This window comes from Azolla caroliniana, unplaced genomic scaffold (genome assembly GCF_043228905.1).
Source record: "Azolla caroliniana isolate FFs.n. ecotype wild unplaced genomic scaffold, voAzoCaro1.0.p SCAF_6, whole genome shotgun sequence".
Classification (NCBI taxonomy): Eukaryota; Viridiplantae; Streptophyta; class Polypodiopsida; order Salviniales; family Salviniaceae; genus Azolla; species Azolla caroliniana.
Window position 1 is genome coordinate 22,586,476 of NW_028230441.1, and position 27,908 is coordinate 22,614,383.

The window sequence follows — 27,908 nt, forward strand, 5'->3', positions numbered from 1 at the left end:
ACGGGAGCCCACAGACTCCGAACTATCACTGTGTAAGGAGAATACAACAGGGGAACACAGAGGCAACGACCTCGTGCTCACAATCTTCGCCTAGCGGCGGTTACAACAGAGACTCACTCTGTTTCTCTCTCTCTCTCTCTCTCTCTGTTATGCTCAATGACTCTATACAAAATAATGACAACACACAACAACTATTGTTTGCCCTAGGTCATATTTATATTAATATGACTTTCGGGCTATTTACAAATATAGTCCATGTGGGCTCTTTGGAACATATTTACATATATGTCCCTTCATTCGGTGAGAGGTTCTCACCGGGCCTTCATCATCCCATCCGGAGGGACCGAAATCCTAACATGCTCTAATTGGATTATGGAGGGTAGCTAAAGGCATGCTAGCTTTAGGGATCCCATTTGTTTCATGCTTGTTAAGGAGGACAATCTCTTGGTGCTCTACCAATTGAAAAGGTATGCATGAGACCTCGAAAATAGTCAATGCCTCCTCGATATCTTGGGTGTTCGGGTTGATGCATCATAATCACTTTGTTACGTGGACAAAGTTTGCATATAGTGTAAACTTAATCTTGTAGGACAAATGCATTTTATGCTTAATTGCATAGCCACTCAAAAAATCCCTCTCTTGATTGATGCGACAAGGATGGACACTTAGTCTGTGTTATTTGCTATTGTCTCACATCTTTTGTTTATAATGTTATTATCTCTTACAAAATGTAATGATAGTATGGGTTTTGCATTTTCCTTCTAGACGACAATTAGTAGCACAAACATTAGTTAATGATTCCTTATGTGCTTAGAAACCTCAAAAGAAAATCTTGAAAAGAGTATGTTGTCATGGTTGTGGCCAAGAACAAGATCAAATTGAATAAGAGAACAAGAAGAGGGAAGAGGGAAGAGAGAGAGAGAGAGAGAGAGAGAGAGAGAGAAAGAGAGAGCCCAGATGGATGTAGCTCAGTTGGTAAGGTTGCCCAATGGAGACCAGGTGGTCATGGGTTCAACCCCTATATTTCACAGTGGCATCTATTGAAATAGAGATATGAAGTATATAATAGAGAGGTGAGGAAATTGGGTTTCAAACCCAAGACACGGTGGTGCTTGTAGTGTTATCAACTTACCACTAGGGTAAGCTAATTACAATAAAAAAGAAAGAAAGAAAGAAAACTAATTACGATAAAAAAATAAAATAAAGAGAGAGAGAGAGAGAGAGATTGACCAAAATACTTCCAACAGTAACTAAGTTACAAGGGGTTGGTTTAAATAACAACTAAGCTAGGGTAAGTGCCCTTTCTACTATTTACAAAACTAGCATGGTATGTCCATGAGCTAGTGTGAAACCTATTACTATGGGAAGGTGATTTTGATTCTCAACACGCCACTTCGAACACAACTTCCATCTGTCGAAAAGTTGTTTTGGTTTGGTCTTCGAAATTTGGCTTCCGGCGTTCGTAATCCTCGAACTGGATTGTTCGGCTTTTCGGCGTCGTGCTCGGTTCGATTAACTATGTGTTGCATACTCACATATTGTATCATGTTGCGTACTCAATCAATTTCGTACAGTGCGCGTGTTGCCTGCAGTACTCCCCCTCAAGCTTGGCAATGTGGATGTCGTGAGACCAAGGTCCGATGCAAATTGCCCGAGCTTGTTGACTCCTAAGGCCTTCGTAAAAATATCAGCAATCTGGAGGTGCGTACTGATATGTTGTAGATCCATTTCTTTGTCCTGTACGCGCTCGTAGATGAAGTGGTAGTGCACTTTGATGTGTTCGGTCCGCACGTGGAAGATGGGGTTCCGAGCGAGGTACATGTTGCTCATGTTGTTGCAGAAGAGGCGAATTGGATCCGTAATGGGAACACCCAGATCCTTCAGTATGCGCTTGAGCCATACGGCTTTGCATGCGGCGACTGTCGTGCCCCTGTATTCGGCTTCCGTGCTCGACAATGCGACTGTCGGCTGCTTCTTAGTGTTCTAGGAGATCGCTTTGCTGCCAAGGGAGAAGACGAATCCGGATGTGGATCTTCTATCTGCTTTGTATCCTGCCCAGTCCGCATTTGTGTATCCTTCGAGTCAAATGGCCGTATTTGACTTATACATAATGTCGTAATCCATCGTAGTACTGTCATACCGGAATATCCTCTTAGCGCAATCGAGATGAAGGTTTCGCGGATTCTGCATGAATTAGCTAAGTAGGTTGACCGAATAACTGAGATCAGGTTGCGTAATGGTGAGATAGATTAAGCTACCGATCAGTTGACGATATTCAGTTGACTCACACACGGTTGTTCCGGAATCGACATCCATCTTGAGATTACGATCGAGAGGGGTGGACACAGGTTTGCATTCGGTCATTTTGAACTTGTAGAGCAAGTTGAGAACGTAGTGCCGTTGAGAGATCATTATTCCGATTGGTGTCCGAATTACTTCAATGCCTAGGAAGTAATGAAGCTCGTGCAGGTCTTTCATTTTGAATCTGCCGGAGAGAAGTGATTTGACTTTGTTAATCTCGGCGAGATCCTTTCCTTCAATGATCAAATCATCCACGTAAAGGATGATGACAATCGGGCTATCCGACTTGTTGTTTCGGATATATAGGGAAGTATTGGATTTTGACATTCGAAATCTGATCTGATGAAGATACTGCGTAATCTTCGAGTGCCACACACGGGGTGCTTGTTTGAGGCCGTATAGTGGCTTCTTGAGGCGGCATACGGCGTGCGGATGACTACGCGATTCAAATCCAGGTGGTTGAATCATATATACTTCCTCTTCTAGTTCTCCTTGGAGGAGGGCGTTTTTCACGTCCATCTAGTGGAGGTGCCACCCTTTTGCTGCTGCAAGAGCAATTATGGTCTGCACAGTGGTCATCTTTGCCATCGGGGCAAAGGTCTCTTCGTAGTCTACGCCGTGCGTTTGCGCGTATCCTTTTGCAACGAGCCGTGCTTTGAAGTGATTTACGGAGCCGTCAACATTGTGTTTGACTTTGTAAATCCATCGACAACCAATCGCTTTCTTGTGCGGCGTGTGAGGGATGAGATCCCATGTCTCATTTTTGCATAACGCATCCATTTCCTCATTCATCGCATCGACCCATCGCGGAAGATTAAATGATATGTGTGTGAGAGGAAGAGAGAGAGAGAGATACACTTATGAACAACACAAGATGGGGGATGAGTAAGTATATTAAATTAGCATTAAGCTGCATTATCATCATCATCATCATCAAATACAAAAATACCATCAATGAGGTATATATAGATCTCATGTGCAAGAGTGCACATGTGTGAGTATAATATAGGTACAAAAGTGTAAGTCCTATATTAAATGTACTTAGGAGTGGAGGATCTAGAATCCTATTTAAGACGTTATAGTCAACACTTCTAACTAGATTCTATCTAGGTAACTACAAAGTTACATAGTTGACTAACTAACTAAACTAAGTTGAGCTTGATCTCTCAACACGCCCCATCAAGCTCAAGTACGGGGCATCCGATGTTCGGTTTGGCTTTCGACGTTCGGTTCTTCGATTCGGTTGAATCGGCTTTGGGTTTGGGTGGCCGGTATTGTTTCTTTCGACGTTGACGTTTTTGTGGCAATTTTGGTTCCTCCCCCTCAAGCTTGTGATGAAGGCTTGTCGTGCGAAATTGGCTGATTGCTTGCACCCATCGTGGGTTACAAGCCACTTCTGTAGAGCTCTCAAGCTCTTGTTCGGTCGCTACCTTCATCGCGAAGGTGTAATGATGGGCCATATACTCGTTGTAGCCGAGCCGAGTGACGAGATTCTTCTCTCTAGAAGAGCGTCGAAGTTTTTCGCTTGCCGATGTGAGCGCCTTCTTTACTCCGGGTGTACGCATGATGGGTACACCAAACTCATTGTCTAGTGAGGGAGCCGATCCATCCGAATCATTGTCGTCGGGGTGGTCGACTTCGTATTTGGGCATCTTACCTTTGCCTTTGTCCAAGTTCGTACTTGACCGCGACGTGCTTGGGTCGCGTGGGGGCTCTTGTGGCCCATTAGGCCTTGCCGTAATCAGACTTTCTTTGAACATGTGTTCGAAGCAATCTCCATCTTCTACCTCTTGTTCGACGGATTCCGGGTCAAGCGGAGTCGGAGTCGAAGTTGTCTCTGGTGGGTGCCAGGATGTGGACTCGTCGAAGACTATATCTCGACTTACCCGAACCGCTCGGGTAGAAGGGTTGTAGCACTTGTATGCCTTCTTCTCGAACGAGTATCCTATGAGGGTACATTCCTCCGACTTCGTGTCGGGCTTCTATCGTTGTTCATTCGGGATGCGTACATTCGCAATGCTACCAAACACCTTGAGGTGCGATAGGATTGGCTTCCTTCAAACGAGGAGCTCGTATGGAGTTAGTTCATGGACTCCATTGGTGGCGCACCGGTTCATGAGATAGACAGCCGTGGAGGCCGCTTCGGCCCAATAGAAGTTCGGCATGTGCTTCTCATGCATCATGGCATGCGCTACCTCGAGTATTTGCCGATTCTTCCTTTCGGCGACTCCATTTTGTTGGGGTGTGTGTCGGCATGAGAATTCTCTACGAATGCCATCAGTTTGGAGGTAGGAGGTGAATTCGTCTGAGAAGTACTCCTTGCCTCCATCCAATCATAGGCATTAAATGTGCCGACTGGTTTCTTTTTCGACTTGGCCCTTGAGCTTTTGGAAGTGGGAGAGCACTTCACTTTTCTTCTTCATCGGGTAGATCCACGCGTAGCGCGAGTAGTCGTCGATGAAGGTTACGTAGTATCGGCATCCGCCGATCGTCGGTGATTGAGGTAGTCCCCATACATCCAAGTGTATGACGTCGAGGAGGCCTTTGCTTGTGGAGCTCTCCTTTGGGAATGGGAGTCGATGTTGTTTGCCGAGTTGACACGCTTCGCATACTCGGCCGACTCGTTTCAATTCGAATGTTGGAAATCCGATGACGATTTCCTTTGTTTACATAGTTCGAAGTCGTTGGAGGTTTATGTGGCTGATTCTCTTGTGCCACAACTCAATGCTTGTCTCGGTTTTGAGACTTCTAGCGTACATTGCCGATTTTACCTCGTTCGAATCGAGGATGAACATTCGGCCGTTTCTCCGCCCCTTCGCTATCAGTCATCCATCTTTCTCGATGAAGCATCCTTCTTTGTTGAAGCGAACTTCCATTCCTTGGTCCACGATTTGGCCTACCGAGACCAAATTCTTCGTTATCGTGGGCACATGCAAGACATTCTTGATGCAATTGTTCTTGTCATCGTTGCCGAATGGAACGTTGCCAATGTACCGAATGGGATGTGTGGTGTCGTCTCCGTCTCTATTTAGCCGGGTTGATCCGGTGTACGCAAGTCATTGAATCACTCTCTGTGGGATGTCATGTGATGTGAGGCTCCGGAATCAACGAACCACACGTCTTCCGAGTTGGAGGTGCTTGCGGAGTCAAAGGCCGTCATAGAGTTCGCTCTATGCCTCATTATGAATAGTCCATCGTAGTCGTCGTATTTGGAGTTGGTTGTGTAATTCGTGAGTTTTCGACTTGTCGAAGCCGACTCACTTCTTCTTTTTTGGCACTCTTCCTCGCTGTGGCCGATTTTTCCTCAATAGTTGCAAGTTGCAGGCCTCGTTTCCCAACCTTCTTCGGCATGGAAGCTCCCCTTTCTTCCGAAGGTTCCTTGATGGCTTCCATCTTGTTGTCGAAGGTTTGAGTTCCCTTCGTGTGATGGGTCGAATTGACCTCTTCTACCGCCTCAACCTCGTCCTCGGCCACCATCCGAACTCGAGAAGAACATTTGTCCTTCTGATGTCTAGGTTTTGGTTTGGACATGGTTCTCTTCGACCATTAGCATTGATTGAAGCTCGAAGAACGAAGGAGGATTTTCCCTCATCAAGATTGCCGTCCTCAACGAGTCGAATCGTTGTGCGAGGACACCCAACCATACTTGAACCATCTCGTCCGTGTCGACGTTTATTTTGATGGAGCTAAGCGAGTCGCAAATGCTCTTGATCTTGGCGGTGTAGTCTGACAAAGACATGTCTTTTTGCCGAATGTTGTTCAACTCTTGTCAGAGTTGAAGCTTTCGGGCGGTTGTGTTGGCGGAGAACATTTTCTTTAAGTTCACCCACACTTCTTTAGGCGTCTTGGCGTCTCGAATGTGGCTAAGCATATGGTCATGGACACATGCTGCCAAGCAATACATGACTCGACTCGCCGCTTGCTCCCATGTTGCATAGTCGACGTTCTTTGAGTCGGGTCGATTTTCTTATGCGTCGTTGATGTAGCTCCAATACCCTTGGCCGACAAGGTATTGGGTCATCTTGTACTCCCAAGATGAATAATTACTCTGGTCTAGCTTTTCACTGGGGAGCGAGCTACCCATTTGTGTGTCCATGTTGATTGTAGTGTCTTCTCTTCTTTTGCTTTTCTTCCTTCAATCACGTACATGTGCTACGTAGCAGCACTACGGTGGCTGATAACCGGATTTTGTCGTCGGCATTGTCGTGCCTTTTGACGCCAGATCGTTGCGTGAGTCGGGTGGGAACTATTGGGGTTTTGGACTAGGAGGAGGAAGAATTTGAGACGAGTCTAATTATGAATAGATTATATAAATGAGAGATAGAAACTTGTGAATCCCACAAGTATTATATTAATCAAAATTTATGTGAGAATATGAATTTAGATTGAAAGATAAGGATATAAAAATCTCGTGAATCCCACGAGTATAGTTTATTTCGTGAATCCCACTAATATATTTTATTAATGGTGTCTTTTAGAAATATATCCAATTTCCAAATATTTCCCACCCCCTATTACATTGTGCTCCCCATCCTTATATAGTGATGAGAGAGTCTTAATAATCCATGCTTTTTCTCTAACAATAGACTATATGCTTTATCTAACATGCTTTTTCTAAAGTGATCTTGCTTTTTCTAACTTGATGCGTTTTTATCAACTATAGTGTTCATGCATGCTAGATGTGCATGTGTAGCTTTTTCTTTTATCATGCGTTTTCTTCTAACTAAAGTTTATCCTAGTGTGCACTTACCTTTCTATGTGAGACGTCCACTTTTTTTAACACTAATGATATGTTAGTGTAATGGTAAGGCTTTACATTATTAACATGGAGGTACAAGGTTTGAATTTTGCTCTATGCATGTAACAATCTTTTCTTTTATTTACAAATATGTCTCTCCATCCGGTGAGAGACTCTCACCGGCCTTCCTTACAGGGTCCTCCTTGCCTGTTCCTCCTTCATCCGGTTCTCACCAGTTCTTCTTACCGGGTCCTCCTTTCCGGTTCCTCCTTCATTCGGTTCTCACCGGTTCTTCTTACCGGGTCTTCCTTATCGAGTCCTCCTTGCCGCATCCGGAGGAACCAAAATGTAAATTTCACGTAGTGCGCGAATTACACTACGACAGTGTCTTGAACACACTATTATGATGTTGGCGCTATTATGATGTTGGCGACCCTCTTTAGGTTCCCCCAAGCATCCTTCGGCGACTTCGCATCTTTTATGTACCCGAGCATTTGGTCATCAACACCTAAGGCAAGGTAGTACAAGACTCAGCTTGTTGCTTGCTCCCAAGCTGGGAAGTCTCTATGTGTTGGCTATGGTGGTACTTCATTTGCTCCTTCGACATAGCTCCAGTACTCGTGTCTGAGCGGGTATTGGTGCATCTTGTACGACCAAAATGCATAGTTGCTTTTGTCGAACTTCTCCATCGGAAGCGAGCTGCCCATACCTATGTCCATGTTCCTGTCTCTACTTGTCCGGAAGACGAGAGCTTGTCTCTGTGTTTTGTTCGCTTTGTCAGCTGAAGAGGATATTCAACCCTCACGCTCTGATACCATGTGAAAGAATAGTGTGCGAAAGCTTACACAAACATAGCACAACCAGCTCTGCTGGACAACAACAACAATTTGGTAAACATAGAGAATGGAAATACACAATATGTAGACAATGAGAGCAGTCTACAAAACTATATTCAAAATAACACTTTGTACCTTACAAATATGCTTAGTGAGCACCTTTTAAACAAGTCCTTCAATAGGGCTAACACAAGTACTAACAAGTACTTCAATGCTCATGAATAAGCTACTGACACTATTAGTCTATAATATTCCTATTTACTAAAATAGGAATATAGGCTCCTAACGGCCTGTCGGTTCCTAATCAATCCGGGCCTAGGTGATTCGACTTTCGGCTTCTTTAGCCAATTCGGCCCATGTTGAGCTTGTCACTCAATACACCATCAAGTGATCAAGAATTTTGTTATTCATTACAAAATTGACACGCTATAGGACATTTAATGAACCTTTGTGTACTATCCTCCAACGGAATGGTGCATAAGAAACAAGTGTTTGGCCCTAGTCCTTGTCTCTTTAAGGCTGAACCTAATGGGAGCCCACCAATCATGACTCTCCATATGAATACCTTTGCACGAAATAGTAAATGAGAATGGCAACTACATTGTAATATTCGTCATCGCCTTGCATTCAACGTACATATATTCCACACCTTTTCTGCATTAGGAGATAGCCTAGATAATGATGTCATTGCATGATGATACAATATATTTGTAGTGACATGTAACATGCGTATACCATTCTAAATCCGTCAATCCACCCAAGGTGCAACATTTATTTTCAGTGGCAAAGATCAATGCAATAACGGTATATCTTGTAATTTCTCCCAAATAAATCTGTAATTTGTGGGAATACATAACCATTGTTTGGAAACCTCAAATTTCGACAACTTTGAAGATTCAATATCAACCACATCTCCCAAATGTACAACCCCCAATTGAAATAAACGATTGAATTGAGATCTTAACTTCTCTTTTCCATGCCAATACAACATTCAAGAAGAAACGAGCAATCATTTAGAAGCACTTATCGAACTTTTGGCAAGTTTTACCCTGTTATTATTTGAGACCTCAACAATGGGTTTTTTCACAATATGTTTAAAATGGCCCAAATGACAAGATGGAGATACCGTTCTAATTTTTACAATATCGGGGATGACAACACAATTGGAATATGTGTAATGCTTTCATGTTTGACAATAGACATGGGGCGAAAGCCTATATGAAGAAGTTGAAAGGTTTTCTTATGTGGAATTTTTGGATGTTAAAGTATGTGGGGATCATTTCCTCAAATGTATATTTAGGTTTTCTAGTGGTTTTACAGGACGTCCCTGTCCCTACATAGGATAGTATAGGTAGGTAGAGGAGACAATAAGTATTGTAATTAGTGGATTTCAAATACAATTAATATGATTGTATGCATTTACCAAACAAAGAGAGAGAGAGAGAGAGATTCAAATGGATGTAGTTCCCTTGGTAAGGTTGCCCAATCAAGACTAGAAATTCATGGGTTCAACCCCTACGTTCTACATTGACATCTAGTAAAATAAGAGATATGAATGGAATAAGAGAGATGAGGAATTTGGACCAAAGATGTAGTGTCAGTAGTGTAATAACTTACCACTAGGGTAAGCTAATTGTGATAAAATAAAAAGAAGTTGAGATTGACAATGTATACAATAGGAACATGGGTTACAAGAATACTCGAACACATGCATATATAGCGTGGTTTGGACACATGCATGCTCACCACTTAGCATTCATGCAAGCATGACACTTGATGATGATGCATTAGCATGTGCGAGGTGATGGCATCTCATAATATTAGATACATATTCTCATTGTGATAATGGAAGTTAAAAAGACATTACGTGTAATATAATCTATCCTCGTAAATTGCATATCTTTAATGAAGAGGTCATGGGTTCATATCTCTATCATGAATTCAAAGTTTTGGTATATGTTCATAATCTACGCAAGTGTGGAATATATTTGCATTAGCTTTAGGGTTACATATAAATTGGAGGAAGTCCTGCCGTATCTCTTGTACTGAAATTGAAATCAATAGTTTGGGATGACAAGGTGATTAAGAAAGATTCAATATTTCGACATGTGGCACATCCATTGGGAATCAATGTGCCCAACGCACACTTAATTGAATGGATTGGTAACAAGTTGAAGGAAATCATTATGGATAGGAAGACAATCATCGACATTTCATGTATGGTCAAAAGTGATGCAATGTCTTATGAAATATACTTGTTGGGAAAGTGACTTGCAACAAGCTATTCAGAAATATACGAACCATTCGTAGATCACGCAATGAGGTAACGATACATAAGTTGTGATAATTTTGTAAGTCCTTTATTTGTCTTTGCTTCCTGGGACTAGGAAGGCATTACAAGCAATGTTGCAGCATCTTTGGTTCATGTTGAGGTGGAAGAAGTACTAGAGGAGGATTGCATGGGTTTCATGGGATCATGTAGCTACTCCCAAATGACTAGGTGGTGCTATTATTTTGAATTTGGATATGCATTTGATGACTAGATGGTTTTCATTACCTAGAGATATGTGATGACAAGATCAACCATGGGTTTGTATGATGCAATATTTTATGGAGATAGATGGATTGGTTAAGGGAAGGACAACGATTCAAGCATCATGGTGGCAATTGGTTAGTGGAAGTATTTCTCTTAAATTTTCACATTTTAGATGAGCTCAACAGTTTGTAAAATCTTAGCAAGAAGCTTTGTCATATTTTGAATGGGCATCATCATCTAGTAAACAATAATGTAATTCATTATAGATGGAATTGCTTGTTTTTCTAGTCAACACTAGGGGGGGGGTTATATTGGCTCTCAGATAAAGGAAAGATGGAGTGCAATGTACGTAAGCTACATTCAAGGTGGTAGAAAGTGTTCCAACATAGTTGGCATTCCCAAATCCCATTTCGTGAGAAGGTATTTATTTGGAGAGTGATGCATTAGGTTCTGATTCAAGTAGGAGAGGATTGGGATCTTGCACATGTTTTTTTTGTACGATTCCATTAGAAGAAAGAACTCACAAGTTTATTCAATGCCCTATTGCTCATACCATTTGCAAGTATTTATCAAAGATTTGAGGACTACTAATGGTTCTTTAATCAAGATGTTCAGAATGATCCAAATGATGAGATGGAGATCATATTCCCATTCTTACATTATTGGGGATTACATCATAATTGGAATATCTTTCATGTATGTTTGATGGTAGACATGGAATCAAAATATATATTAGGAAGTTGAAATTGTTAAGAATATATTGTGAATCAATATAGCAAATAAAAGTAAAAGAAAGGTGAATAGATTGGATAGAAGAACGTGATCCTCCTAACCACCCTCGAGTTATGTTCAAGACATAGCCAATATACCATTGATGTCCCATGCTTACCATCTATTACACAAAGTGAAAAGAGAGAGACCTAAGTAGGAAAAAGAGCTCTAAAAGTCATTGGGCTCCTTTTCTCACTATGGTGGCCATTTGGCTACAAGCTTTCTAGTGAGATTTACTCTATCCCCCATTTCCTAGTGTCTTCTTGAGCTTCATGTACATTGTTGGTGATGTTTTCATAACTTGTGTCATGGATGGCAAATACTTCACATCCACCCTTCGCCCCAAACACACCCCACTTACCAAGTATAACATCCTTGATCTTGCTCACCCCATGTTCAAAGAAAATCCAAATCAAACACCCACCACAAATTCTTATTAATTACATGGCATGAACATTGGATCTCTATCTACTAAGATCCATCTACTAAGGAGACACTACTTCTATAGTTTGGTTGACTTATTAACAATAATGACTAACAATGTGATAATTACCAATTATCCAAATTACTCCCAACACCTCAAATAAGGGGTTGACATTCAAATCTTCAATACAAAGGTTCACAAAATCATTTTAGAGAATTGTGAATTTTGTTTTTTGCATGCCTAGATGAAGACCATGTACAAGCTAGATCCACAAACATCTAGTGAATGAAGGTATTGCCCACATATGTATTGATCAAGTTTTAATTCATCGGAAGTCCCATAAATACATTACATGATATAAGTTATATGCATGTTGAATTCACTCATACTCTAAATAAAAGAAGAAGAAAACATCTTTCCTAATACATCTTCAAGGGAAGATCCTTTTTCTGAGTTCTTTGCTTACCTGCATTTTGACAGTAACAGCACGAACTTTCCTATACAAAGATTGAATACTAAAGCATTTCATCCCATGGTTGTTTGTAGGAGGTTAAAGAAAAAAGGATCACATGACAATAACAATTTTAGTCTCCTCAATGTCATGTATTCTCGACACACGTGAAAGTGTAACCATATATACATAAAGTTGTCTATGAGTATCATATTCGAATCAAAGACAACATTACTCATGAATATGTAGCCAAGACAGAAAATAGAAGCAGGACCAACCACGAATTCGTAAAATTTGCAACTTTATACAAGAAGCAAGTACTTCGAAATAGCACTTCACTAGTAAAATCAGCAAAAGACAGCATATTTGTAAATTAAGTAGGCTTACATCTAGATGCAAGCATACCAATGACATCGAGAACAAAGGCTATGGATAGATGAGGATCAAATACACCATGCATGTTTGTAAACAAAGTAGGACATATCACTTGGTACAAGCATGCTCAATGACAAATACGGACAAAGGCTACATATGGACAAGGATCGAATACCATCTATCTTTGTAAGTTATGTCTATATATTTCAAGAGGAGCATGGCCTCTCTAACCAATAAAGGTGAAGGGGATAGATAGAGGAGCAATGGTTGGAAGCAAGTTCAAAATGCAAAGACAAAGTTTTAAATATGTGAATGTGATACCCTTTTCAATACTAAGAATCAACCAGACTCGACCAAAGCAACCATGGATTTTCCAAAAAACTCCACAATGGCACCAAAGTTAATCTACCAATAGCCGAAACAACACAAATGAGACATCATAAGAATCAAAAGCAAGCCAAGAAAACCACGACATCATTTCAAGCATGCTTAAGAGTACCTTTAATAATGGTAGTAAAGGCCGATAGGGTTTAGGATTTAGGGCTTAGGGTTTATGGTTAAGGGTCAACCGAAGCATCGTTCGTCGGGAGTGGCGCTCGGTATGTAACCGTAGTCTAGATACTGAAGCCCGAAAACGATGGCGATGGCGAGGATGGACAAGTACGAAAGGCCCTCGACAGCGCCTAGTAACCCAAAGGGACCAGGGGGGAGGCCCGATCCGGTCTTAGACTTGGTATAGATGGACCAGCCAATGATGGCGACAATGGCGAGGTAGCTAATGCCTTCTAGTGCACCGAGCGCGCCCCCGGGTCCAGGCGGGAGGCCGCACCCGGTCGTCTTCAGTGTGAAAAGGGACCATGCGATGACCGGGTTGGCCACTAGGCCGGACACTATGGCGGCCACGCCGACCGTGCCCACATCTTCCGCGGTACCACTGCTCTTGTCCAATTCACCAATGTTGGTATCGGATTTCGATTTCTTCGCCTCTATCCTTGTGATTCCGAAATTCCTGAGCCTGCATGGATTTGAGCTCTTGAGGTCTTTCAAGTGTAGAGGTGATGATGTGATGGAGTGAGATAAGCTCTTGGGTTGCAGAATTGTTGTTCTGCAGGGAAGAAGAGGAATTGAGCTCATCACAATTGCCATGGCCCCTGTTCCTTCCTTCCCTCCTTGGAATGCTTTCCTTCCTCTCACATATCTATCGATCTATCTATCCATCCAAAAGTTATATTGCATTATTCCTATCAATTCTATTGTATACATTTCCATACTTTACGAAAATCTCTAACATACCCCTCCCTCCTCTGCAATTTTCTTTATTTCCCTACTTGTCCATCGTCTTATGAAATGTAAAATCTTCCTTACATGCGAAGTGGGGTAAAATTTTCCCACGCTTCCATATTTTGTCATTGAGTCCTCTTTATTACTAATGAAAAGAATCCCTTACGCAAAATAGCTTCATACGGTTTTGATAAGCCGAGCGAGTTCATTTAGACTCAACAATGGACTATGCGTCTATATAGAGAACCCACAATGCATGTGGATTTGGATAGCCCAAGTCAATGATGAGTTATCCTTCGTCAATTAACATGTGCTCCATTGCTCTCTAAACGAAGTACCAAAACCATTAACACCATGTTTTACGGACTAACAATTAACATAGCCATTGCCTGACCATGATAGGCCCAAGAAAGAGCTTCTTTAGGTGCCCATTTCTTGTAGAACAATCATCTGGCTATAGCTTTGGAACACTATTGTCCACATTGAGTCAGTCCAAAGCCATTTATTTTATTGGGTCCGATCAAATATACTCAATCGTATCATATCTATCAGGATTTGACATCCACACATCTTGTGCTCTAAGAATACATCGGCTATTTGCCAAATCGATGAAAATATAAAATTTTGGAGTTTTCCTTAAACCACATCCTGTAGTTCCATGTTTTTAAATATCATACACGCATGGATCATTACTCTAAAATTAAGATCTAATTCTTATTGGAACCTATTAAAGTATGGAATACAATTGAGAATAAAGACTGGCATTGATTTGTAATTGTACAAATTCAAGTTAAATTCACATTAATTCTCCCCACGTTATTAGATCACTGACCATATGAATCAAGAGTACTTTTAAATGATGGAAACAAAAGAAAGGGCTTCCTGCAACACAACTTACACCAACTTCAAAAACAATGGCTCTTTGATATAAATTCCATTGCATAAGTAATGAATGTGTAATGTATGTTTAGTTGGTTCACATTCAATCATGAAAATATTTTCTAACTTTTCATTCGGTATCTTGATACGCTGATAGTTTCTCGTATGCACAAAAGCGCTTGCAAAGCTTCTCTAATGCTGCCGGTGTCTGTTGCATTTTATTCAACTTCAAGTCCCTTGACATTGCCTACATCACAAACAAAATAACCCTTCCCTATTATTAAACAATAATCTAGTTCTATCTACAAAAACACCAATATTTACTCAGCAACAAATACGGTTACATCAATTCATGAGAAATTCTTTCGACGCCAATTTATCATACAAAAAAATACTGACTCTATTAATCAGCTGAAAACAATCGAATTGATTTCATCAGAAAAAACATTCCAAACTATTTAGTGGGAAAAGGACATTATACTCCAGTTTTGGCTGAAAATTACAGCCAGAATCTCATTTGAGTCTTTACCTGGTAATCTTCACCGTGCTTGGATATTAATCGGCTCATGTAAACTCTTTGCATCTTTGTGAGTCGTTGTATAGGAGCATGATCACCATCTCGTCTTTTCTTCCCTAGGGCAGATTTCAAATCTACAATAGAAAACATAAATGAATAAAGAACTAATAGCTAAGAATCCCCAGCAACAGAAACAATGTTGATAAAGAAATTGCATGATCTATTCTGTCCATTGCATCTTTATTCAAAACATCAGTGAAAAACAATTATGTCAATCCATACATATAAATATAATATGAAACGCATGATTCATCTATTCACACATGAGCATCACAGAACATAAGACACGTTCACTTCAGACAGTCTTAAGTCCTAAATGAAAGGAACTTTAAGGAACTTTAGATGATATTAAGAATAATAAAACATGATCTTCAAGGGAATGATCATATATATACCATAAGGTACATTCAATTAGATGCATTTAACCCCAAAAGAGAAGAAAGATAACATTAGGACAGGACACATATACATTGAAAAAGAACTTCAGCAGATGAGATATACATGGTATAATGTTAATGCAGTGAGATGATTGTAAACAAAATTAAACAATATGAATATACACACATAATGATAACAAATTATTAGATGATTTTACCCAATTTAAAGAATGACATACATACATCTCAAATTTTAAACAAACAAAAATTAGAGAATGATATATAAATAAATAACTACCATCACTTTCGACATCGCTACCATCATCATCAATCATATCTTGAGCTCCATTAGGAATTTGCAAACTCTTTGAGATTACTGTTTCCCTTGTACTCGATCGAGCACCCAAGAAGTTAGGATTATTCATGATCCCTAATGATTTGTAATTCCGCAAAACGCTTGCATGCTCATCCCATTTAACGCTAAATGATCAATAAACAAAACGAAATAAAATTATATATAAAGACTTCTCTTTCAATTTTTAATATGCTATTGATTCTATAAGCTAAGCCATTGCATACTATTCTTTGTTGTTCTGTTCTATTCTTATGCTTAAAAAACAAAGCATGAACAAATATAGTACATCCCATCACCTACTCTGTTATCTATGATGTTCTGTACTAAGACAGAAAAACCAAACAAAAGCAAAAACCGGACAATGATAGTTCTTTCGATTATATAACATTTTGCTATTTGGTTTGTTGTTCTGTCCGATTCTATTCGGTTCTGGTCTATCATATGATATTCTACATTGACCTGTTTCCCTTCTCTACCTTCCTGTTGCAGTCAATCCTAAAATGTATGCACAATCCCTCTGCTATATTATTCTGTTCTGTAACTACAGCAGCATATGAAAGTAGGAAGAAGGAATGCTTACCCAGCGATGACTGCTTTTGAAGGCAGCGAAGTTGAAGGTTTGGGTTTGAAGGCCTTCTTCCGTGGCAACCCTACTTTCACTGCAGGTTTCGATTTCTTGAACGAGCGCCTCGACCTTGCCATGGCTTCCTTGTTTCCTGTCACTCTGCGAGAAACCCTAAAATCACGAGAAGCTTTTGCTTAATCTCCTGTGGAATGCCCCTGAGTTTTCTCTTAATCTCCCCAGAATGCCCCTCGCCTGCTCAGGTAAATTTTCGATGACACAGGCAGCGAAGGATAGACTCACGAGAGGACATGCATCCCTCTCACTCCTAGAGAGACAATGCCACCAAGCACACTTTCAAGAGCCACGGACTAAAGGGTGGCTCTTTGACTCATTAGTGACCCCCTCCCTCATGTATGCATCAGCGGTTTGGGCTCCAGGATTCCCATCTTTCATGTGGACGCAATTAGAGAGACCATTGGTGATGATGCTATCACGCCAACTCCGAAGCAAATCGACTGTACCACATGACATTATTAGGGCTGAGTTCACGTTACCCCCAATGTTAGTAGAGGCACTTTTTCAACTTGTAGTCTTCATTCACAGGATACATAGCCAACCACATGATAGAATATCTCATCAAGCCTTTAAGGCCTCTCGATCATTGTATGAGTTCGGCTATACTAGCTCATGGTATGGCATGATGGTGAGTTCGCTTCTTGCGAATGGTCTAGACATTAATAACCTACCTCCCCTTTGGTACAACCACACGAGTGATAACACTTTAATCTCTCATGAGGACCACAATAAAGTAATACGCCAAGAAATATGGCAAATTTACACTCGGTGTAAATGGATCACCCCACTAGAGCCACTCCCATCTAAAATGTTGTACTATAAGACACACTTCATGCACTTCTCTAAGTTAGGTTTTATCACACGGTCAAAATATCTAGATGTATTCTTACCACATGCACTAAGGGTTGCCATTAGACAACTTAGAATATCATCTCACCAACTTGAGATTGAGAATGGTCGTACTAGTGGAGTCCCTAGGGAGGAAAGGATATGTAGGTTATGTCACATAGAGATAGAGGATGAGTACCACTTTACATGCAAGTGTCCAACCTATGCTGAGATAAGGGCAAAATACCAAGACATACTTGGTTCGTCTCCCACCCTCCCCAAACTATTAGATACTCTAGATATAAAGAAATTAGGCAAATACATTCTAGAGCTAAAACAACACATAGAGAATAAGTTACAAAATGTTGACAATAATGGTGCTAATGATCACGAACATGTAACAAATGAAGTTTTTCAGGAACAGGAGGAGACAACGAATGCCGACACACTTGCACCACTCGGCCTTTCCATTGATGAGGCAGAAAACCAGAGAAGAACCAGACGTCCTCGGGTGCCGGGTTTCAAAGCAACTCCATGTGATGTGGAAGCAATATTGAAAATAAGGGAATGTGAGCTACACCGCCTAGAAGCCATGGCTAGGGCACTCTCTACATTGGAACCACAGGTCACTCCCACATCAAGACCCTTTGACCCCCCACTTCTTTTCAAGAGGCTTGGGTGGAAATAAAATTAGGCTTAGTGTATAGTCACTTTCGAGTATACTACGTATTGTACACTACTAGAACTCTTTTAGTTTAAGTTCTATTTTTTTACTTAATTTTATTTTAGTTATGATGACTAGATAAATACTCTTTTGTTGTAAACCAATTGTCTCATGGGCCAAATTTGGCCTTAGAAGACGTTAATATATCTTTCTTTCTTAATCTCTCTTATATGCCCTTAGATCTTCTCTTCATAAACATGCAGATGCATTAAGTAAATAAATGTGTGGTCACTACTAATCAAGCCGATAATCGAGTCGAGTAATAACAATATTCAAGCCAAGTGGTAGTCGATGGTCCATAGCTACGAGTCGATGGTTACTTATGTTGGCAACCAACCAACCCTTGCCAATAGCCAAGTCAAGAGCCAATCAAGGAATGCAGATGCCAACAATTTAGAGAATGAGTACAAAGAGGAGACCCAAAGAACCTAATTGATTGCAATAGGATAGACGACAAGAGAAGATCGATGGTTGTGCACAAACTTAGACGTGACAAGGCTCTTAATGGCATATCAAGGAACTTGATGGCATTTGAAGGAACTTATGGGGTCTATCAAACACTTCATTGATTTTGTCTCATGAGTATCCTACGTGTTATATGTCCAATTAAGACCCCGATAGAGTAAGAGCATTGTATAATTATTGTATCCTTAAGTTACCTAGGTACTTAGAAACCAATATCATATAGTTTTAGAACAATTTTTGCTCTGACGTTGATAAGAAAATATTGTTATGTCTCTCTTTTCTCCCTAACTCTCCCTTATTTCACCTTGTCAATACAATGCCCAAACTACTTCGAAGGAACCATTGAACAACCAAGTCCCCACGTCCACACTGCGTTAACCTTGTCAATATTGTGACATGTTATTCGAAGGAACCATTGAACAACACATCCAGACTGGTTTAACAAGTGAATCAAGCTCTTGGCCTATGGCACAAATGATCGTCCTCTAAATCTGTTCAAGAACTCCATGTGCTTATGTATTTGTTGGGATTACTTTTCATAATTTGCAGTTTGGGCTATTGGTGTCAATTTTGAACAATATGACACCCATGGGATAGATGTATTTAAGAATATATGTACTCAAAATAATTAGAGAGAGAAAACACACAACAAGCTTACAAAAACAATAGTATCATGATAAATTTCTGGGATGATTATGAAATGATAAGCCTATCAATCACATATATATCTACCTCGATATGAATGGATATTGAATTCATTAGGGTGGCTTGATTCCGATAGAAACTTAACCTCAACTAGTTTATCAAGATGAGAGAGTGAATAAGATATCATAAAATATTCACTATACACTATGTAAAAAGTATTTCTTATTATATGGATGACAAAGCTGAACTTTCACTCATAATTTTCAATCAAGTGTGTTCACAAAGAAAGTATGTAGTTGAGTTTTAATAACTTAACAAATGCACAAGCTTGGGGTGGTCAGGAAACAACAAAGGCCAAGAGATTCCTCGGTCATGAAGATGGGAAGTGGATGCAATGATCATGTCAGGTCAACGCAAATATGTAGGATTCAATTGGAAAGGCTTGGATGTTATCGTGACTTCGTCAAAGCTCAGATAAGATAATAGAATTAAAAAGATGGGAATCTCTGTAATGAAACTTGATACATTGAATGCAAGTGTTTTCCATGCATCACAATTACGTTACTGATATTGTGGATACGTTTTTCTAACTTGTGGTCCAGGTCTTATGGCATATGTTTCGAGTTAGTATTTCATTGGTAGTTCGAATGTTTCAAAATGTAGAGATATGGCAAATAGTTATTGTGATTAAGTTATTGGGATTTTTCTATATGATTTGTCTCAAGTCTTGACCACAACATAACTAGTCATTTGGGAGAAGCTTTAACTTCATCGACTAGGTTTTGGACACTAGCTTTAAACAACGATATTCATAGTATATAAATCATGTTTCCTATTCACCTGCCACCCTCTCTTTGTTGTAGGCCCCAAGAGCCAACTCGTACTAGGCAACATTGAAGGGCATCGCCTTGGATATAGGTAGCTTCTTACATTAAGTTAGGCCGCAAGGCATTGTAAGTAGGCTCATCTTCTTTTACTTGATCGGAGGAAGACTCCCCCCGATGTGTGTATAAGTCTCCTTGTAGACTCTCTATGTAATAATCCTTCCTAACTAATGGGAAAGTAGCTTCATTTTGGAATGCAAAAAAAACTCGGACAAAAAACATTCCCCACAATACAATGTGTTGTTCTTTTTTATTGAAACCTTGGAACAATCGAAAAACCCAAATCTCGACCATGAAATCACTTGTCAAGTCATGTTGAAAAAAGTTGGGTGGGTACCATAGAGAAAGTGAAGAATCTATATGTACTTCATTGACCACTATCTCTACTTTTAGAGGATGGAATGGGATGGGTTGGTTCTTCATAGACATGAAATGATTTCACTCCTAAACAATGAATCCAAACCAACTTCAATCCTCAAAACTCAATACAAATCTACCCTCACATATATGGACTACAATTTTGTGTTTCTTCTCTAATCCAATCCAATCCAATTCAATTAAGTTCAATTCAGGTCAATCCAATCCGATTCAATTAAGTTCAATTCAGCTCAATCCAATGCAATTCAGCTCAATCCAATCCAATTAAGTTCAATTCAGCTCAATCCAATGCAGAACAGCATTATACTTGAGTTGAATTAGATTCCAATTGTTCAAATGAGTGATGGGAGCAAGCGCCTTGAGAATTGGAGGGCCTAGGGGAAGGAGACAGACAGACAAAAGAAAAATAACATAAAAAAAATTAAATACAGGAATCAGTTCAATCCAATCGGACCATCATTTCCATTTGAATTGGGATTGAAACAGAATTTTGAATTGGAATTGGATGGTATAAGAGAGTGAGTATGTGTGCATGCCATCATTCGATTAGAACTGCTCTGCTTCTCTCTCTCTCTCTCATATTAACTTTGTCATTAAAATTCGCCCACCATTATTGATGCCTGATGATGTTTATTCTCTCATCAATCTTTTTCTCTGCAAGGACGAGCCAGAGAAAACATTGAATTGATACATACATACATACATGCGCATGTATATGTATATGTACTCTAAATGTATGTATAAATGTATGTATAAATTGTATGTATCTGTATATACATGTGTCTGAATCTGTATATTTGTCTGTGTATGTATTTGTGTATGCTAATTGTAATGCATTTTGGACACAAATTACAAGTTCCTTTTGTTGTCCTGTCATTAAATGATGCAGAGGAATTAAAACTCCCAATTAAATTCTCTCCGCTATCGAAGGAAATTTGTATGTGCGATTCTTTAATTCTCTTTTTCTTTCTGTGTATTCCTTTTCCATACTAATGACTGCATCAAACCTATATATATATACATATATATAAGCGTTTAATTCCTTCATTCAATTCAATTCAATCCCCCCTCCCTTGGACTAATTAATGACTGAATTGATTACCCCAGTTTTAATCGTCTGAAAAACTCCATCATTTTTACTCCACATTTACATCTGATTCCTTCCCTCCTGCTGCTCCCTGCTCATCATCGATTTCTTAAAAACAAAAACTTAAATTTATGTTTTTCGCCGATTTCGTTTTTCTGCTCACTGTTCTTCTCCGCTTCTTTTATAATAATCTCTGAATTCCATAAATTATATTACAAAACACATAATCCGTCATGATCGATTGCAGTAAATGAATGGATTAAATCAATCAATTCTTATATATGTATAATGTATATATATATATATATACGAAGAATTGTTTCGTCCATTTCACTCATTACTCGCAGAAAAAGATAATAATACAGGAATCAGCTCCGACATTCGGTTCTACAGAGAGAATTTTCATTGTATTGATGGCAACAGTTATTAAATTAAACACAAAATTAAGATTAAATTTTTATTCCTATTCCCTATCCACTACTTGATCGGATCAATAATTTTTAATCATACTTTTTAAGAATGCGAAATTGATCAGCAATTCACTCTTGAATCAATAGAATACACCCTCATTTTACATAATTAAGTCCATAACCCAAGTACTCGGAAACCGTAATTAGTCGCTGATTTGGGTGGGAATTCATCACTTAAGCTATGATTACGACATCCCTTACATTTTCCACTGATTTCGGCAGTCATTTAACTTAATATACCGCAACTAATTGCATCAATTTCAGTCTGAATGCTCCAACTGATTACCAATTGACTTCTAATTCCGTGATAAATTTACCTACAAATCATCCTCTTCATCCGAATGTACTCTTCTCCGGATCACTCAGGGAAATTTAATGTGATGGGGTTAATGAGCAGTACCCTTTAACTAGATTCTTCTAGCTGACTAAGAATTCATTGATGGCAAGTCTGAGAATATATAAAAAAGAAATTCAGTTACATATTTAAAGTCCAAATATTTAATTTTCCAAAGTATTTTCGATCTATATAATACATCTATAGAACTTCGTTACCTCTACAATTATAGACTTAGTTAGGCCCTATCCAACTATCACAATCAGATAAATTTTCTGGACCAATCTGTAAAGATTACGTTGGCTCAATCTCAGTGGGCTAGTTATAGTAATAATATTTGATTTGAGATTAGTTATAAAAAAAAGTGGACCAATCTAATAATAATCCATCCATCAATCAATAAATACTCTCAACTAACTATAAATACATCATAGTAAAATATAAACATAGCCGAACAACAGCTCAAATCTAGATTTGGATTTGAAGGATAATATTCCCCAGAAGTTAATTCAGACCCACTCTAATTAGTTAATGAGTTTTTTTTTTGTTTAAATTGGTGAATGCTATTTCTAGGCAAATTTGATTGTTTGGGTTCTGATACATTTGAGTTTTTGATGATACTACACTTTAGGGTTTTTTTTGTTTGGTATATGTACGATTTGGATTTTTAACTGCTTTTCCTTCAAACGAACAGAAATCCAATTAGTAGTTTATATATACACAGAGCTAACTGTACACCACAAATTAAATGCCATGGCAGAACAGTCACAAAAGGGATGCAATTAAATGCAAAGAAAAACATGGTTTCGGGAATAATCCAATGTACATATGTATACTATCCACAAATGCTGCCTGAGATTTTCCATAACTTTATATGAATAAATTTCTATAACTTTATTATGCATACAAATTTATATATATAGTAGTAGTATATTACAGGCCTTTTCAATTCCATTCAATTCTTGGTGATGATTATAAGGTATGTCTGCCATTAGAAATATAATCAAATTTCTCTGCGCCTTCTGTGAGGTTCTGATTCACTAACGACAATCGATCGATTTCCATTTTAACATTTCCATTTCGATATATTTCATGAGGATTGTTAATGAGACAAGACCACATTATATACATACGGACAATTTTCTCCATGGAATAATAATGTCATTAGATTTATATTTTCCTGGAATATCCTAATATTCCATTCATTCAATTTCGCATTCAATGCTGCTGTGCGATATAAAAGATTTAATCTAATCTTAAACAAACAAAAAACACAATGTGTAACAAAAAGATTTAATCTACTAATTCTTTCTATTTTAACATGAACCAGAATCGAAATCTTCAAAAACATTTTGCGCTAAAGATTCAATGCCGGCGAGAATGCCGGCGAAAACTTCTCAATCCCACCTTAGAAATTTTGCCCTAAGAAGTGGCGGCATCATCGATATTACAGACTTTCTGTAAATTACGTAAAAAGTGGGGGAAACACCTCAGGGCCCAAGATTTTATTTTCATTGCCAATTAACTTAGCAATCATCAATAATATCACATAGGCTAAAACCTGTATATCCAATTTCAGCACAGAATTACACAATTAATAATCATCCCAAAATACAATTGACAACACAGTTGATCGGAAAACATTCATTCACATATTTTAACATGCTAATTGATAGAACAAAACCTAGGAGATTCCAAAATTCATTCCGAGGAAACTCAGAACCAATCAAAAATCAATCACTAAAAACAGAGTTTTATGAATGGAAATGTGAAAAATATTGTATTCTCTTTCGTATTTTTTTTGTTTTAAACTTTTAGTTTCTCCATGAAATCTAATTACAGATTTCAAGTGGAAAGAGTAGTAAGGAAGGAGGGAAACCACTGATAATCAATCGGTTAATATCTTGCAAAAACTTCATTTGATGGAGGTGATTAAGATGATGAAGATGATTAATCAAGGAAAGAGATTAGTATTAAAGAGAACAGATTAAGGGTGGGTTCTTGAAGGAATGTATTAAGCAGAGATTTAACGGATTGAATGGAGGGTTTAAGGGAGGGAATCCTAACAGATTCAAATAGAAATATATATATTTCTATTGTAGTTTCTCGATCGTTTCTTCTAATTTGATGTCCAAAACAGAATCAGATTATTATATCAGGCGAAATGGGATCGGATTGGGCTAACACCTTTCCTTCTTCTCTTTCTGAATGAATTATCGTCAGGATTATTATGAGTATGTGTGGTATGACAGGAAGGATTACTAACATTATTACTGCTCTTAGTATGGATAGGCGAGTAATAATAGTAATAATCGTCCGAATAGTCGGCAAAAATAGACGAGGAGTAGTTGAAATCCTCGTCGTGGGTTAGGGACAGCGAGGAAGATGATTTCTCCGCCATATTTGGCGATGTTTCTGATGCGAGGAGCGATGGCAATTTCGCAAAGGTGGAGAAATCGGAGGTTCCGGATTCGATCAACGAAGGATTGCAGAGGGTGGATTTCGTGGCGGAAGAATCGATCTGCTGCACAGATTTGGTGGTGGAGCAGGAGATGGAGGGTGGCCCTAATTTGATCGGGGAAGCATCGGATAATTTGGTGGCAGGCGACCCGAATTTGGTCGGGGGACAAGATGCAGGCGGCGGCGGAATTGCAGGTGTAATGGCGGAGCAGGATTTGCTGTACGAGGCGGGATTCGCAGGCTTCATGGTGGAGGAAGATTTGCTGCTGTACGAGCCGAGATTCGCAGGTTTAATGGCGGCGGCGGCATTGCAGGATGAACCAGGAGGAGGAGGAGCGGATTTGACGGTGGAGGGGGGACGAGCAGGATCAGATTTGATCGAGGCGGACTCGGGGCACCTGAGTAGCGATAGAGATTTGGGCAGGGAAGAATTAGGGTTAGGGTTTGGCGAGGATTTCGAATCCGGCGGTGGTGGCGGCACTGATCTCTTCCTCGAAGATTTGGCAGCGGGCACCGGGAGGAAGAGGGGATTGCCTCCATTAGAGCAGCTACGATTGATACTAGGATTCTGCAGCGTGGAGGAGGAGGAGGAGCAAGGGATGATGCCATGGCTATGGCTATGGCGGCGGAGGCGTGGCTTGCAGTCGAGATGGAGCGAGCTTCTGCCGCCTTCGCCGCCGCCGCCGACTGTGGTGGAGGAGGCGGAGAAGGAGGAAGAGAATTCACTGGAAACAGAGTCATGGTGATGGTGATGGTGATGATGATTCTGATTCTGATTCTGATAGATCAGGGAGGAGGCAGCAGAAACCTCAAAACCATAGCCATCATCGCCATAGCCATCTTCTTCTTCTTCATTGGCAGCGGAGGCCTTCTTCTGCTTAAACCTCCCCAATCTACAGGAGTTGCGATCGGCTGCACATTGGCCATAGCCACCATAGCCATAGCCATGGCCTTCTTCTTCTTCTTCTTCTTCTTCTTCTTCTTCTTCTTCTTCTGCATTTGGATTTGCATTAAAGATCTGCGGAAGGATTGAGGCGAGGCGGAGGCCTCGCCTGAGCGTGGCGTCGACCTTGCAGGAGACGCAGCAGAAGCTATGGCCTTCCTGCAGGCCCCGATCGCACGAGCCGCACACGCTGGCCGCCCCTTTCGAGGGCCTCGGCTGCGGCCTAGGGTTTAAGAACACTACCTTCGCGCTGTTGATTATGTAAGGCTGCACACCCAAAACACACCCATTAGGGTTTCTGCTTAAATTCCCATTATAATCAAGCCCCCCTAATCACTCTTTTAATCAAGCTCAATAAAATTATCCCCTTCCTTCCTCTTTTAATCCATCCTTCCGCCAGTTTCTGATTTCCTCATGATTTTCATTCCTTGCTTTAATCCAGCACCAGAGCGCCTCATGGATTCATCCTCCTCCATGTGGCACCGTGATTTAGTCACGACTTGACTAATTACATTGCTAATCTTGCATTCACTAATTATAATGACTGATCCTCCTCCATGAGTCACTGTGATTTAGTCACGACTTGACTAATTACATTGCTAATCCTGCATTCACTAATTAATGATTGATCCTCCTCCATGAGTCACTGTGATTTAGTCACAACTTGACTAATTACATTGGTAATCTTGCATTCACTAATTATAATGATTGATCCTCCTCCATGAGTCACTGTGATTTAGTCACGACTTGACTAATTACATTGCTAATCTTGCATTCACTAATTATAATGATTGATCCTCCTCCATGAGTCACTGTGATTTAGTCACGACTTGACTAATTACATTGCTAATCACATTGGTTTGCATTCACTGATTAATTGCATCACACATCAGTGATCCTGGCAGCGTTCACTAATTAATTACATCCCACCTCAACTAATCCCAGCAGACTTATTCAAACCTAATTATGATCTCGTTAGGATTTGATTAAATTAGATATCAGCGCTCTCTCTCTCTGTTCACTCGGGGGAGTCTTATGCTTTGATTAATTACATTTCATTTGCGAAAAATTTAAAGAAAGCATTGGCCGCCAGCAGTAGCGTTGTTAACTGCTGATTGGTTTAACGCACTAATACCTTAATTAAATTGATCACACAACTCAATCAGCTAATTATTTATAAGCATCCCCTCAAATCAATCTCACCTGCACTAACGAGCAATCGATGAGCTTCTGGATGTCTTGTAATCTGATCACATCATGGTAGACATATCTCCGTATCTGCAGAAAGTCCAGATCCAAGTAATTACCGTTAGTAGATCCATAATTCCATCTCGTTGATGGATTCATGTAAATTAACCATAAGCATTTAATTACATATATTACAATCATGGACCCTTAATTGGGTCGCCTAAAAATCTGAAATCCTTCAAAATTAACCTGTAGTAATTAGGAGCTTCAATTTAAGTACCAATCATAGGACGCAGCATTTCCTGAACCTTAATTTGGATTTAAAAGGGGGGTTAGGGGGTGATTAGGGAGATTAATCGGCAAGGAATTAACCTGCAGGAGCGTATGAGAATCGTGGCGGCGGATGCAGTGCTGGCAAATCCCTGCATTGCAATCGACACAGAAGACATTCCTCTCGTTTTTCTTCTCATTTCCATGAATCTCGCAGGAGACGAAGAATTTCTCCGACAGTAACGACACTAACCAATCGGGTCGCTTCTCCTGAAGACAAGATCAGTATTTCATGGGAGTCAGTTTTTAATTCAATTGCACGAGGCGTTGTTTTTTTTTGAAGGATGATTAATTCTTAAAACATGGATTAGACTAATTAGGATTGATTAACTCTCGTAGGGCCAGACTAATCCAGAACTAATCAATGCACCTTAATTAGACCCACCCAATCAGGAGAGCTTAATGAATGCTCATCAGTAAGGTAAGGCTGATTGATCAGATCAGCCCTGGGGCGAAATTAGCATTTGATTAGCGTCTAATCAGAATCCGAGAACTTTTTTTTTTGCTAATGATGCGAGACAGAAGTAATTAGATGCGATCCAAGAAGAATGGGCATGAATTGAATTGGGCGGCTCTACAAAAATTGAGATTGCAACTCAAACGTGAGATTTATTGAGGGTTTCAGAATTAG

General features: G+C 39.7%; 3 protein-coding genes across 4 annotated transcripts; all 3 read right to left on the reverse strand.

The window, feature by feature from the left end:
* Positions 1-11,885: 11,885 nt before the first annotated feature.
* On the reverse strand, positions 11,886-13,647 carry LOC147863383 (anti-muellerian hormone type-2 receptor). 2 transcript variants are annotated; one of them, XM_087321859.1, is made up of 2 exons: positions 12,932-13,647; positions 11,886-12,357 (listed from the first exon to the last, which is right to left on the reverse strand). In XM_087321859.1, the coding sequence occupies exon 1, from the start codon at positions 13,576-13,578 to the stop codon at positions 12,997-12,999; it is 582 nt and encodes a 193-aa protein (XP_087177985.1). In that variant the 5' UTR covers positions 13,579-13,647; the 3' UTR covers positions 11,886-12,357; positions 12,932-12,996. The 2 variants fall into 2 exon arrangements, with proteins under 2 accessions (XP_087177985.1, XP_087177984.1); XM_087321858.1 differs by having other exon boundaries at positions 11,886-12,837.
* An 847-nt stretch (positions 13,648-14,494) lies between these two features.
* Positions 14,495-16,653, reverse strand: LOC147863384 (nucleolar protein 16-like). Its single transcript, XM_087320692.1, has 4 exons — positions 16,482-16,653; positions 15,845-16,026; positions 15,122-15,243; positions 14,495-14,839 (listed from the first exon to the last, which is right to left on the reverse strand). The coding sequence occupies exons 1-4, from the start codon at positions 16,601-16,603 to the stop codon at positions 14,723-14,725; spliced, it is 543 nt and encodes a 180-aa protein (XP_087176818.1). The 5' UTR covers positions 16,604-16,653; the 3' UTR covers positions 14,495-14,722.
* An 8,949-nt stretch (positions 16,654-25,602) lies between these two features.
* LOC147863385 (protein RGF1 INDUCIBLE TRANSCRIPTION FACTOR 1-like) lies at positions 25,603-27,496 on the reverse strand (the record flags this gene model as incomplete). The annotated part of the gene is made up of 4 exons (XM_087321800.1): positions 25,603-25,728; positions 25,826-26,026; positions 26,963-27,037; positions 27,320-27,496. Coding segments are annotated over 4 exons (579 nt in total), but the record flags the coding sequence as incomplete, so codon positions are not given.
* Between the last annotated feature and the right edge of the window lie 412 nt (positions 27,497-27,908).

Bases quoted from the DNA above. Each gene is read 5' to 3' on its own strand.
- LOC147863383 (XM_087321859.1), bottom strand. From the start codon at position 13,578: ATGGCAATTGTGATGAGCTCAATTCCTCTTCTTCCCTGCAGAACAACA.
- LOC147863384 (XM_087320692.1), bottom strand. From the start codon at position 16,603: ATGGCAAGGTCGAGGCGCTCGTTCAAGAAATCGAAACCTGCAGTGAAA. The intron at 15,244-15,844 runs GTAGTTATTTAT...TTTCTATTGTAG, and splicing joins TAGCGATGTCGAAAGTGATG to ATTTGAAATCTGCCCTAGGG. The intron at 14,840-15,121 runs GTAAAGACTCAA...TTTGTGATGTAG, and splicing joins AGCACGGTGAAGATTACCAG to GCAATGTCAAGGGACTTGAA.